This window comes from Rhinoderma darwinii, chromosome 3 (assembly GCF_050947455.1).
Source record: "Rhinoderma darwinii isolate aRhiDar2 chromosome 3, aRhiDar2.hap1, whole genome shotgun sequence".
NCBI classification, from domain to species: domain Eukaryota; kingdom Metazoa; phylum Chordata; class Amphibia; order Anura; family Rhinodermatidae; genus Rhinoderma; species Rhinoderma darwinii.
Window position 1 is genome coordinate 338,621,711 of NC_134689.1, and position 13,280 is coordinate 338,634,990.

General features: G+C 41.2%; 1 protein-coding gene across 1 annotated transcript in view; it reads right to left on the reverse strand.

The window, feature by feature from the left end:
- Nucleotides 1-2,652: 2,652 nt before the first annotated feature.
- CTDSPL2 (CTD small phosphatase like 2) overlaps nt 2,653-13,280 on the reverse strand; it is a 34,788-nt gene continuing 24,160 nt past the window's right edge. Inside the window, exons 7-13 of the mRNA XM_075858420.1 lie at nt 10,612-10,723; nt 10,432-10,518; nt 9,074-9,136; nt 8,862-8,941; nt 8,648-8,774; nt 6,132-6,227; nt 2,653-5,016 (exon numbers count right to left, since the gene is read on the reverse strand). Coding sequence (XP_075714535.1) covers nt 4,951-5,016; nt 6,132-6,227; nt 8,648-8,774; nt 8,862-8,941; nt 9,074-9,136; nt 10,432-10,518; nt 10,612-10,723 — 631 coding nt within the window. The 3' untranslated portion in view covers nt 2,653-4,950. The remainder of the gene's footprint in view (nt 5,017-6,131; nt 6,228-8,647; nt 8,775-8,861; nt 8,942-9,073; nt 9,137-10,431; nt 10,519-10,611; nt 10,724-13,280) is intronic.

Genomic DNA, 13,280 nt, shown 5'->3' on the forward strand with positions numbered 1-13,280 from the left:
GCATATTTTGGATGGGGTTAAGTTTGATTTGTTTATGTTTAAATTGCAACCCAGATCTTTCAAAGTCGATTGTACTAACTGTAGATGGAGTGTCAAAGTCTGGACGGTGTCTGCCACTATCAAAAAGTCGTCTAGGTAGGGAATGATCAGAATGTACTCTGTTCGTATATATGATGTAATTTCTGATATAAGCTTGGTAAAGACTCTCTCTGCCTGAGAGATGCCAAACGGGAGCACCCTGTATTGAAGGTGGATTAGGGAGTCGTTCAAAACTACTGCCACCCTCAGATACTTCTGGTGAGTGATGCAAACAGGGACATGGTAATAAGCATCCTCCAGATCTATTGATGCCATCATACAAACCCTGAAAAGAAGATTTACTGTAGAGGGGATACTCTCCATCCGAAATTTTTTGTAAATCAGGAAGGAGTTTAGCTGCTTTAAATTTATTATGACCCTGAATCGGCCCTCCTGTTTCTTTACCAGAAAAAGGGGGGAATAGTATCCATTCCCCATCTCTGGTCTCGGGACGGTTACCAGAACCCCCTCCCTGATAAGAGAAATAACCTCAAACTCCAGGGCCCGCTGTTTCTCTGAATCACTCTGCCTCTTTGTGGGGAGGAATCTGTCTGGAGGATGGTACATGAATTCTAGCTTGTGCGGTTTTTATGATATCTAGAACCCATTTGTTCGAGGAGATCCTTTCCCATTCTTGATAGAAAAGGGATAAGCGACCTCCTACCCCGCTCCTCTGGCGTCATTGCTGGTGATCTTTATTCTTGGGATCGCTCTGAGGTCTCAACAAGAAACCCCATTTATTTTTAGGGAATTTAGAGGATCTAAAATCCTGTCCCTTGGAAATGGGTTTTCTATTCAATTTCCTGGGACGAGAGGTGTCTGGTTTGCCCTGGGTAGGAAACCCCTTCCTCCTATCGGATGCTTTCTCCAGGAGATCCTCCAGTGGAGGGGAGGGGGAGGGGGGTGAAACAAAAAATCTCCTCAACAAGGGATAGAACATAGTTTCCCTTTGGAGCCTGCATCTCCCTTCCATGTTTTCAGCCATATTGCTCTTCTGGCTGAGTTGGATAAGGCTGCGGATCTGGCTGCCAGACGGACCGAGTCCACTGAGGCGTCAGGCAAAAAAATCTGGGGTCTTAGACAAGACCGGGAGGGAAGGCAGTATCTGATCCCTAGGAGTCTTGTCACTGAGATGAAGCTCTAACTGAGCTATCCAGATTGAGAGACCTGGCTACACATGTAGCCGCAATACCTGGCTTAAAGGAACCCCGCAGAGGCTTCCCAGGTTCTTTTTAGGTAATAGTCTGCCTTCCTATCCATAGGATCGGGGAGAGACCCAAGAACCTCAAACGGTAAGGCATTTTTCCTGGATATCTTCGCTTTGGGCATCCAGTCTGGGAAAACTATCCCAGTCTTTACTTCAAAGGGATATTTTCTCTTCAAAATCTTGGGAATGCCTACTTTCTTGTCAGGGTTATTCCATTCTCTCTTAATGAGGATGGTTAAATTCCCGTGAATAGGAAAAGTCCTGTTTCCTAGGACCCAGGCCCTCAAACATAATGTCCTGAACAGACCGGGGTTCCTTGGGGTCATCAAAATTTATAGTGGCCCAGACTGCTTTAAGAAGTTGGTCCACGTCATCCGCTGGGAAGAAGTTCTTCCCTCCCCATCCTCGTCAGAGGGAAAACTCAAGAGGAGCCTAGCTCCCCTTCCTCCTCAAACCTTTCCTCTTCACTAGAGGAATTAGAATGCCTAGGTCTTGCCAGACCAGGTGCTAGGACAATCATGTTTCTTTCTGAGGGATCGAAGGGAGCTTTTAACCTCTGTACGCACACTATATCTCTTATGCTAGAGGCAAGGCTAGGGGATTCTTCTGCCAGGATCTTATCTAAACAAAGTTGGCATAACCGTTTTTGATAAGAGGCTGCGCTAGCTTCCTACTACACACAGCACATTCTTTGTTGCGAGCCTTGTCCAATTTTTTCCTGGGACCCTCTCTGACCTAGGAAACATGCAATATACAAGGAAGGACAAAATTAATAATGTGAAAAAAAGGTCTGTCTTACCATGCTTAGAAGATCCCATGCCGTTTAAAGTACCTGACTGGAGGATCTTCCTGGGTCTGATCGCTCAGGTCGCTCCACGCGACCGGAAGCGGTCACTGTAGCGCGCCGGAAGTGGCCGAACGCTGGGTCAGGAGTCCTGGCTCTCTGCCTGTAACCCGGAAACAGGTCTCACTACTCCCCCCCCCCCCCAGAGGAAACCCCATCAGCGGCAGGAATCTAACACCTCCGAAGAGGGAAACGGTGACCGGGAGAGGAGGGAGATACCAGCCCCAGACTACAGGTTGCTCCCTAAGAGGCTTACACCTTCCGAAGACCTCCAGGAAAACAGGTGAGTACCTGCTGGAGGGTCTGCAATCCTGGAGAGAGTGTCTTGATCCACAGGACAATTCCATGCGGACGACGGGAAACCTGACTGGGTGTGTGGAGAGGTGTATCCTTTTTTTATATCGTCAGGCTTCCTGTCCAGCGAATGGGATGTCTCTCCAGGGGTGCTGTCATAGGTGAAAGGGTAAAATGATATTCTTTACTACTTCAGGCAATAGTGTCAAATAATTTGTTAAATAAAAAGTTATCGATTTCATTAACTTTATTTTCAGAATCCAAAACAGTTTGATGGTGGCCAAGCACAGACTGCATGTAAAATATCCTGTGTTTAAATACAAAAAGTCCTCAGTAAGGACGCTACACTAGCATCATGGCTTCGGTTTATAAGGGAGCCATGACATCTATGACGGATCAGTTTCTAAAGCGGGTACTGAAAAATCCAAAACGGAACCCATTGGGTCTATTGGTGTCCATCAGGGTTGTGGTATTTTTGACAACAAGAACAGTGCTGCATACGCGATTTTTGAAGTTAAAAAAACCAAAGCTCTGAAAGCCTAACTGACCCCATTAATACTAGTCTGAATAGTCTAAGGGTATGTTCACACACTTAACAAAAAAACGGCTGTAAAATATAGAGTTGTTTTCAAGGGAAAACAGCCTCTGATTTTCAGCTGTTTTTACAGGCCGGTTTTGGAGCTGTTTTTTTATTGACCCAATGAAAAACAGCTTTAAAAACGGCTCAAGGAATGACATGTACTACTTTCTTACGTGGCGTTTTTTATGCGCCTTTTAAAAACGGACACGTAAAAAATGCCCCGTGGGAACGGAACGCCGTTTTTCCCATTGAAATCAATAGGCAGATGTTTGGAGGCTTTCAGCCCCCGTATTTTCAGCCGTTTTTCAAGGCGCTTGCGGCCCGAAAATCGGCTGAAAATAGGCCGTGTGAACATACCCTTAGATTACAAAGGAGGGGGATGGGGCTCTATCGTGTCTTTTAACTAAAGAAGAAACAGGCTATGCAAATCGAATTAATAACATTGCACGAAGAACAGACACAGATAACATGTAATAAAACAGCAACCCAGAAGAAAGGTTAAAATCTTCATTAATACACTGAAAATATGACAGAACTCATGCTTTTTCTTTAAAATCAAAAATACAAAAATTAAATGTTTTCCTAAAAACTTACTAAAAAAAACTCCTTACTTTAAGGAGTGACTTGAAAATGAATCCATGTGTAAATTTATACAATAAAATGGCATACAGTTAAACAGGTAATATACATAGAAACAAAAGGATGAACAGCCTCCTCTGTAGAGCTTTAATTTCCAATACTGTACTCTCTGAACAAGCTTACAAAATACAAACCTCTTTTTGTTAGAAAAGGAGCAAATAAAGAAAAAAATAAAAAAATAAAATAAAAAAAATTTGAAAAAGTGCCTTCTCTTCTTTCTATACTTCGTGAGTGCACCACTAAAAAATTTACATAGTGCGCCCACCAAAAACCGCAAGCACCCTTACCGTCTACACTTCTTCCCTGCAGGACAGAGCACCTCATACAAAAATACCCACCATTCAAATAAGCTGCATCAGTACCAGAGCCGTGGATGGATACGTAAAGGAAGGAGAGGCTGTGTGTATACACGTGTGAACGTAAATATATATATTTATATATGTGTAATGGGTGTTTGGATCTGCATGTACAGAGGAAAGAATGTGAAAACAAAATCCTGGCCTATTCACAGGTTATACACGCCCTCCCCCCTGTACTGAACGCAGACACCGCACCTTCTGTACAAGCCTCCATATTCCCACACTCTACTTTGCCTTTTAAAAAGCTTTATGTTTTAAAAATAAAAAAAATTTAAAAAAAGCACTAGACTGGATTACAGATAAAATATAAAAGATATATGTGTATTTCTAAATGGAGCTTACATGGATTGAATTACATTTTTTTCTATAAAAAAAAAAAAGAAAAAGGACAAAAAAAAGAAAAAAAACACACACATTATGCAAGCAGAGAATAGGAACAGCCAAACATATTATACAAAATAAAAGTAAAATTTGGCTACTAAAACAGATTGAAGCGACTGAAATACAAGGAATGGATAATGAATAATCTACACTAATAAGGATCAATGTGTAGGAGGTTAAATCCGAAAAATGAGAACAACTCTCCGTTCCTGCGGACACGGACAAACTATTCAACAGCGGATAGGATGCAATCTGCAGCTCATAAGCTCACAGACAGCGGGGTTTCTCTCGGAGACTTAACAATTCCTGGGAGGAGGCCAAGCTGCCCAGTGATGTGCCACCAAACCAGTCACAACACGTCACGGTGAACCGTTCCTTTTTTTTCCCCCATATACAATTTTTTTTTTTTTTCTTTTTAGACAGCAAAGTAAAGAAATGCCTTCAGCAGTTATGGCAAATGGTTGTGTATATGTATGCTTCAGTCCTGTGGTTGTGCAGCTTCGCTTCCCTGCAGACATCTGAAAGCTGCCCCCATTGTCAGGGGATACTGCAGGTCGCTGATGTCCTTCTAATCCGGCGGCAAACAGTCATGTAAACGAAATCGGTCTCGGATGTGAGGCCGCACATCCTCATTCTACAAGGGCAGGGGTAACAGAAGCATTATTAATGATAATATAGTTTATACAAGCTGTATTTAAAAAAATCCCCTACTACAAAAAATCTTAACAGAAAGAAAATGTATCTAAAATACTATTATGACCATTTTCATAAACCACCTAATTTGACAGGTTTTTTTTAGCTGCATAACGTACTAATTGTTTGGTTACCAGTTCACATTAAGACTACTGCCTCATGCACACGACTGTTGTGCCACTCGGGCCGTTTTTGACGGCATCCGAGTGGCACCCGATAGTCTTCACGGAATCGGGTCTGTGAAAAATGACAGCAAACACGGTCATGTGCATGAGGCGTAACTTCACGGCTATCAGTAGTGGTGCACTTCATTTAACCAAACAAAAAGCTACGCTTACAGGCCATGAAAGAAGAAGAAAAAAAAAAAAGGTATGGCTGGTGTAATAGGAGCAATCATATGCCAAAATGTAAAACCTTTGTAAAGTTTGGCAACACAGAATGGCTAACATATGCAATGTTCTGTGCGGAGACCATAAGCTGTACAATAGGGTCGGACAGAATGTGGCAACAGAGCAATAATAAATGCTTACCCTAAAAAGCTCCCGTCATAGGGTCTACATTGTACTTGATGCGGAAAATACACACCAAAACCGCAGCAATACGCAGGTAAAAACCGCAGTGCAATTTTAAGTTTTGATGCGTTTTTCCATGCTGCGGGATTTGGTGTGATTTTCCTCTGCACTAGGCAGATAGAATTCGGAAGCGGAAACGCAAGATAAATTGACATGCTGTGAATTCTAAAAAAAAATGCACCGCAGGTCAATTTCCGCTCCGAAAAATACCACGCATCAAAACCGCACATAATATGCATCGTGTGCATTAAGCCTAAGAATCTTAAGGGCTTGTCCACACGTAACAGAATTGCTGCAGAAAATTTCGGGAAATACGCAGCAATTCTGTTACGTGTGGACAAGCCATTAGATGGGCAAGTAACACTGAAGACCGGAATCAACAATGAACAAAATGCATCCAGGAAACTGTTTATTTCAATGTAAATACCCGAAATTGGTGCAAAGGTAACTTTTAATCCTGTATATAAATGAAGGTCAAGCTTACCAGTTCTACAAGCTTCTCCAGGAAAGGGACAAGCTTCAGCAACTCCTTGTCATTTTTATCCATAAACCAACTCTCAATAGGAATCCCATTTGAAAGCTGTAAGAAAGACCATTGTTTCTATTATCAGGGAGCAAAATTTGTCATTGGTAAAATACTTATCAATATAAGCTATGACTTCCTGTAATAAAATAATTATTATAAAATAAAATGTAGGGATATAAAAAAAAAAAAAAAATATCAATCAACCTCATGGGAAGGCGAGTAAGATTAAAGCATCACTTACAAATTGGATATGGTTGAACTGCCTGCTTAAAACAGGTTATCTGGGTTGTGAAAATAATTTTGTACGGGCTGGAAATGAAATAAATAAAACGAGAACTGCCAGAGCCTCAGCGCTGGATCATCAGGGCAGGGATAGTAGGTAAGTACTGATTTTTTTTTATTTATTTATTTCATTTCCAACCTTTACAAAACAAAATTTAACAACCCGGATAACCCCTTTAAATAAATTGCCAAATATTGTGCTATGTATGCAGATTTGACAACCGCATTAGAGAACATACTGCCATCCAAATACACAACCAGCTCTACACCCATGATATAACATTTATAGTCACGTTATTCAGTGGGCGCAGGAGAGATCAACAAAAATTTGTCACAATAGATTGGTAAAGAAAAAGCTCCAGACATAGAAACACTCCAATTTCGTGCACTTTCTTGCATTACTGCGTGCTCAGAATAAGCAACTTGAGCATTAGCCTTAGGTCACTGACAGGGATCCTCGGCCAATCAGTCGGCATACTGAATTGGCATAGAAGCACACTTTCTTGTGCCGATACATTTAAAGGGATCGGATGCTACTGAACTGGCAGAGGCTTGTAGCAATGGTGCTCTGCCTACACACGGCTATAGAGGCTAAAAAGCAAAGGCTAAAGCAAATGTACAAAAAGTCCCAAAATTGCCATGTTATTCTTAAAAGGAGTTGTAGGAGATGAATTTAAAAAAAATAATAATTATGTGATACATCTGGCACTGCTATAGGGCTGAGCTGAAATACCAGACACAGCCCATAGAGAAGAGGCAACATTTGTGGGAGGAAAAAAAAAATTTTACCTTTTTTTGTAATCTCATATTTAACCCCTTAATGACCAGCCTATTTTAAACCTTAATGACCAAGCCATTTTTTACGTTTTTCAATCGTCGCATTCCAAGAGCTATAACTTTTCTATTTTTGCGTCGACATAGCTGTATAAGGTTTTGTTTTTTGCGGGACAAGTTGTATTTTTAATAGCACCATTTTGAGGTACATATTATTTATTGATTAACTTTTATTAACTTTTTTTGGGGGGGGAATAGAAAAAAACCTGAAATTTCGCCACCATTTTTCGCGTCTTAAATCTACGCCGTTTACCGTGTGATATAAATAACACAATAACTTTATTCAGTGGGTTGTTACGATTGCATCGATACCAAATTTGTATCGTTTTTGTATGTTTTACTACTTTTACACAGTAAAAACACTTTTTTTTCAAAATTATTTCTTTTTGTGTCTCCACATTTGAAGAGCCGTAACGTTTTTATTTTTTCGCCGATGCAGTTGTATGAGGGCTTTTTTTTTGCGGGACGACTTGTAGTTTTTATTGGTACCATTTTGGAGTAGGTGCGACTTTTTGATCACTTTTTATCAAACATTTTTTAAGTCAGGATTCACAGAAAACAGCAATTTTTCCATTGTTTTTTATTACATTTTTTACGGCGTTCACCGTGCGGGTTAAATAATGTTATAGATTTATAGTCGGGGTCGTTACGGACGCGGCGATACCAAATATGTGTAACTTTTTTACTTTATTTTGGTTTTATAATAGTAAAGCATTTTGTAAGGGGAAAAGGTGGGTTTTTCCTTTTTTTTCACATTTTTTTTTAATTAACTTTATTAAACTTTTTTTTTTTACTAGTCCCACTAGGGGACTTTAATATGCGATTCTCCGATCGCTATTATAATACACTGCAATACTTTTGTATTGCAGCGTATTACTGCCTGTCCTCCGGCATGATCTAGCAGGCATTCGCTCCAGGCAGACCTGGGGGCCTTTATTAGGCCACCGGCTGCCATTGGAGACACAGACACTCGGCGATCGTATCGCCGGGTGTCGGTGGGAGAGAGAGGGAGCTCCCTCCCTCTCTCCAAAACCACTCAGATGCGATGCACGCTATTGCACACAGCATCTGAAGGGTTAAATGGGTGAGATCGATACTTATATCGATCTCACACGGCAGAGCAGGGACGCTCCCAGCCCTCAGCTGCCTCTAGCAGCTGAGAGCAGGGAGATTTGACAGCTCCCTGCTCTGTTTACTTTATCCTGATGCAGTGCCGTGAAAAGGCGTATTGGTGGTCACTAGCGGGTTAACTAATATCTCAATCTGTAAATTTCTATTTATTTCCTTGCAACGCTAAGTTTAGATTAGTACATACTTTTATCAACATCTCAAATATACACAATAAAAATTATATTTACCTGGTATGCAAAGGCTTGCGGTGAGTTATCAATGATGATTGTTTTAGAAAGATCTCTCCCCAATATGTTCAGGTCTTTAATGTAATTCCCTTGGACACACACACAGTGCTCCCGAAACAGCCTGTGTCTGAGAAGCAATAAGATACATAGGGTGAGAAATAGAAAAAGCTATAGATCTGAAGCTTGGTGTGGCATTGCAAGTGTGTAAACCTACCTGACCAAACGTTTTTTGGGATCTAAAATATTCAGTAATTTGTCTGCATAGACTTTCTTTGAGGCCGTAAAAAGGATTATCTGTGAAATACAAGAATACTACATGTGACAAAAGGATGCTAAAAAAGCAACAGCAAATTTAAAAAAAACACAAACACAAAAGCACCACTTTCAGGAGTGCTACAAAAATTAAACATTCATTATCTAACTTACCTCATAAATCTGAGACATACGTTCTAAGAACTCACGAAAGAAAGGCCTTAACCGCACATAAACCTACAAAAAAATAATAATAATTACAATCATATATATATATAAGTGGAAAATTCATTCTGAAAAAAAATGATCGCCAATGATCCCAGGATAAAAGCCGCTAAGGTGATGCTATTGAGGAAAATATGTCGGGGCTGAATATAGGTATACAGCCCTGACGTCATATGCAAAGAGACTGTCGGACCCAGACAATTTGCTTTAAAACAAAAATATTGTGGATATCATAGGAGGTTAATTTCTTATAAAGGGGCACTTTCCCAGAAGGCCACCTCTATGAAAGGCCACATATTCCTGTGATGGATTAGAAACAACATAGTATATGTACAATGGCACTCACTAAGAAAAGCCAACTCTCATTCTGAAAGATGACCACCCTCTGGACCCCCTTGTAAAGATGGCATACATCACATCCTTGACCCATCTTCGCTGCAGTGTCTTATGAAACGAAAGCAGCGTGCAACAGCAAGTCATAGCAGAAGACTTACTGGAGGGATCCAGAGAAGATAGCTACCAAGCTCTGTGTACAACTGATGTGATGCTGCATGTGACTAGAGATCAGCCTGCGCGATAAGCTGCAGCACAACCTGCCTCTACCTGTGGAGGAAGGGACCATTGTTTGGAGGAAAACAATTTAGCCATGCCGAGAAGAATAAGAGAGGAGTCTCTGCTAAGGACCGAGTAAAGGAAAGCCAATCTGATGACCGAGACGGATAGGGGAGACATGCTGGTGACTGACAAGAACGGGGTTATCCGGAGGCCAAGAAGGAAAGTGGAGCTTTGCTCAAGCTACTGTATAGCACCAGTCTGTACTGCAGAGATCTTCAACCGGTGACCATCCTGATGTTAGAAAACAAACTCCCATTGCCCTAAAAGTTTCTGGTAGGGTAAACTGGGAAGACACCGGTAGCAGACCACAGTATTATACAGTTTGGGTTTTACATGTTACACAAGAAAATACTTCCAGATGTAGGGCATGAACATTTCTGTATGCGATATGCAAAACTGTGTCATTGATAACATGGTTTTGGGGTGTTCCATTATTTTGCGTGTTTGTGTGCGAGTCCTGCATGTTTGCTGTTTGCTGACTGCATTTAACACTTTAACCGGCATCCTGTTTTCTTTGAGAGGACTACCCCAATAAAAGCCATTTTTTTTGTGACATTTTGGGTGGTGAATTCAGGGGTTTCACAAGTAAAGTATTCCCAAGCCCACATTATAATCTGTTTTAACTATTAAAACAGCTACTTAGACTGTAAGTTTCTGTCTGAACAAATCTCAAGTCACAGGGTGAACCCCACCTGGTAAATGACATCTTGGAACAGTACAGGAAACGTCAGGGCAGCATCTTCAAGCTCATTGAGGCTGCAGTGAACTAATGTCTCGTCCTGTGAAAAAAAATAATAATATAAAATATATAGTTCCGCTAAGAACCAAAAACACAGTTACACTGTCAAAAATTCATAGATGCTTCAATTTACCAAGTCCAGGACAAGGGAAAATTCTGGTGTACTCCTGGTCTTCAAGGGGAGAGCTGGCTTCCTGTTCAGTTGTTCTTCAGTCAGGGGTGGTACATGTTTAATGAAATAGTATCTACAGTAGAGAGAGAGTAGCAATAAGCACATGCTATGCAATGATAGACCATACCGTTGGTTTTTCACAAGCCCTTTACCCCTTAATGATGAAGCCTAGTTTTGGCCGTAAGGCTCAGAGCCCATTTTTCAAATCGGACGTGTCACTTTATGTAGTAATAACTCTGGAATGCTTATACCCACACACAAAACCGTTACTAGTTCACATTTCCCATATGTCTACTATATGTTGGCATCATTTTTTGAACATGCTTTTATTTTTCTAGAACGTTACAAGGCTTAGAACGTAAGCAGGAATTTCCCACATTTTGAAATAAATTTCAAAAGCCTTTTTTTTTTTTTAGCTACCAGTTTAGTTCTGAAGTGGCTTTGAGGGCCTTATATATTAGAAAACCCCCATGAATAACCCCATTTTAAAAACTAGACCCCTCAAAGTATTCAAAACAGCATTTAGAAAGATTCTTAAAGAGACTCTGTCACCTGATTATAAGTGCCCTGTCTCCTACATAATCTGATCGGCGCTGTAATGTAGATTACAGTGGTTTTTATTTTGAAAAACTATCATTTTTGAGCAAGTTATGAGCAATTTTAGATTTATGCTAATGAGTTTCTTAATAGACAACTGGGCGTGTCTTTACTTTTTACCAACTGGGTTGTCTATTAAGAAACAAATTAACATAAATCTAAAATTGTTTATAACTTGGTCAAAAATGAGCGTTTCAAAATAAAAACCACTGCTGTTATCTACATTACAGCACCAATCCCATTATGTAGGAGATAGGGCATTTATAATCTGGTGACAGAGCCTCTTTAACCCTTTAGGCGTTTCACAGGAATTTAAGGCAAAGTAGAGGTGAAATTTACAAATTTCATTTTTTTATGCAGAAAAACCATTTTATTAATTTTTTTTCTGTAACACAGAAGGTTTTACCAGAGAAACGCAACTCAATATTTATTGCCCAGATTCTGCCGTTTTTAGAAATATCCCACTTGGCCCTAGTGTCCTAATCCTTTTAATTAGAATATATTTTAGGCACCGTGTCAGGTTTGAGGAGGTTTTGTGGTGCCAAAACAGTGGAAACTATGGCTGGGCAATTAATCAAATAAATTCTATTAATTCGCTCCCAAGGGCTCTCGTAGAATCGATTCTTTAGTGACGCTGTGCTGCAGGAGGAAGCTCCGCCCCCCATCTTGTCACTTCCTGGTCCGCCCCGTTCTGTCTCTGCTTCCCCGCTGAACAAAATGATACAGTACGGAACACCAGTTTCGTGGTTAAGCAGAGACTCCTAGTACATAGCAACACCGCCATGTAGATACCGCCCCGCTGTAGATAGCACCACCTTGCAGATCGCACCACCCCACCCTCGTACCTTGCAGATCGCACCACAACCCACCCACCCCCCAATCGCGCCACTGTAGCTCCCACTAGGAGTTGAATCGTCGGGAACCTCTGGCCGGGGATTCAGCTCCTAGTGGCAGCTACAGCGGCGCGATCTACAAGGGAGGGGGCTGGTGCTGCGATTTACAAGGGGTGGGGGTGTGATCTACAAGGAAGGCAGGTGGTGCTGCAATTCGCAAGGGGGTGAGATCTACAAAGGAGGGGGTGGTGCTGTGATCTACAAGGTGGGGTACGATCTAAGTGGGGGTGCTATCTGCAAGGGGGTTTGGCACCGTACATGGGCACTGTGGCACTGTCACTATATGTAGGCACTATGTCACTATCTACCCTGACAAATGAAATCCATCCATCCTTTGCGTAGCGATACGATTACGGCGACACAATAGGTTTATAGTTTTTTTTATATCTTATGACGTTTGCAAATAAAATACTTATTAAAAATCATTTACTTTTTGTGTTGCCTTATTCGAAGAGCCATAACTTTTTTATTTTTCCTTCAAAAAAGCCATGTGAGGACTTGTTTTTTTGCATAACGAACTGTAGTTTCGGTCAGTACCGTTTTTGGGTACATGTGACTTTTTGATCTCTTTATTCCATTTTTGGGGCGGTGATTTTGGTATGGTTTATTACTAATTTTCTTTTACAGCGTTCAACGGAATACTTTTGTAGTTCAGGTCGTTACGGACGCGGCGATACCAATTATGTATAGTTTATTTATTTTAATAATAAAGGACTGATCAGGGAAAACGATTTACTTTTATTACTTCTAAACTTTTATTTTTCTAAAACTTTTTTTTTGGGCCCACTAGGGGACTTGAAGGCAGGAGGCCCTGATCTCAAATCTAAGAGTGTATAAGACCTGTCAGATACTCACTGACAGCAAGCATAGGGAGTCCTGACAAACACTAGGCTTCCGTAGATGGAATAGCTGGAGGCCATTGTTAGGCCTTCGGTTGCCATAGCAACCATCGGAGTCCACAATCATGTTGCGGGACGTCTATGGTGTTTTAACCCCTAAGAAGCCGTGATCACTATTGAACGTGGCTTCTGAGGGGTTAATCAGCGGGGACCACCTTGATCGGTCCCCGCTGAAGGAGCTGCGGCAACGGCTGTACGAGACAGCAGTTGTTACAGCTCCTGTATGTGCCGGGAGGGGGGC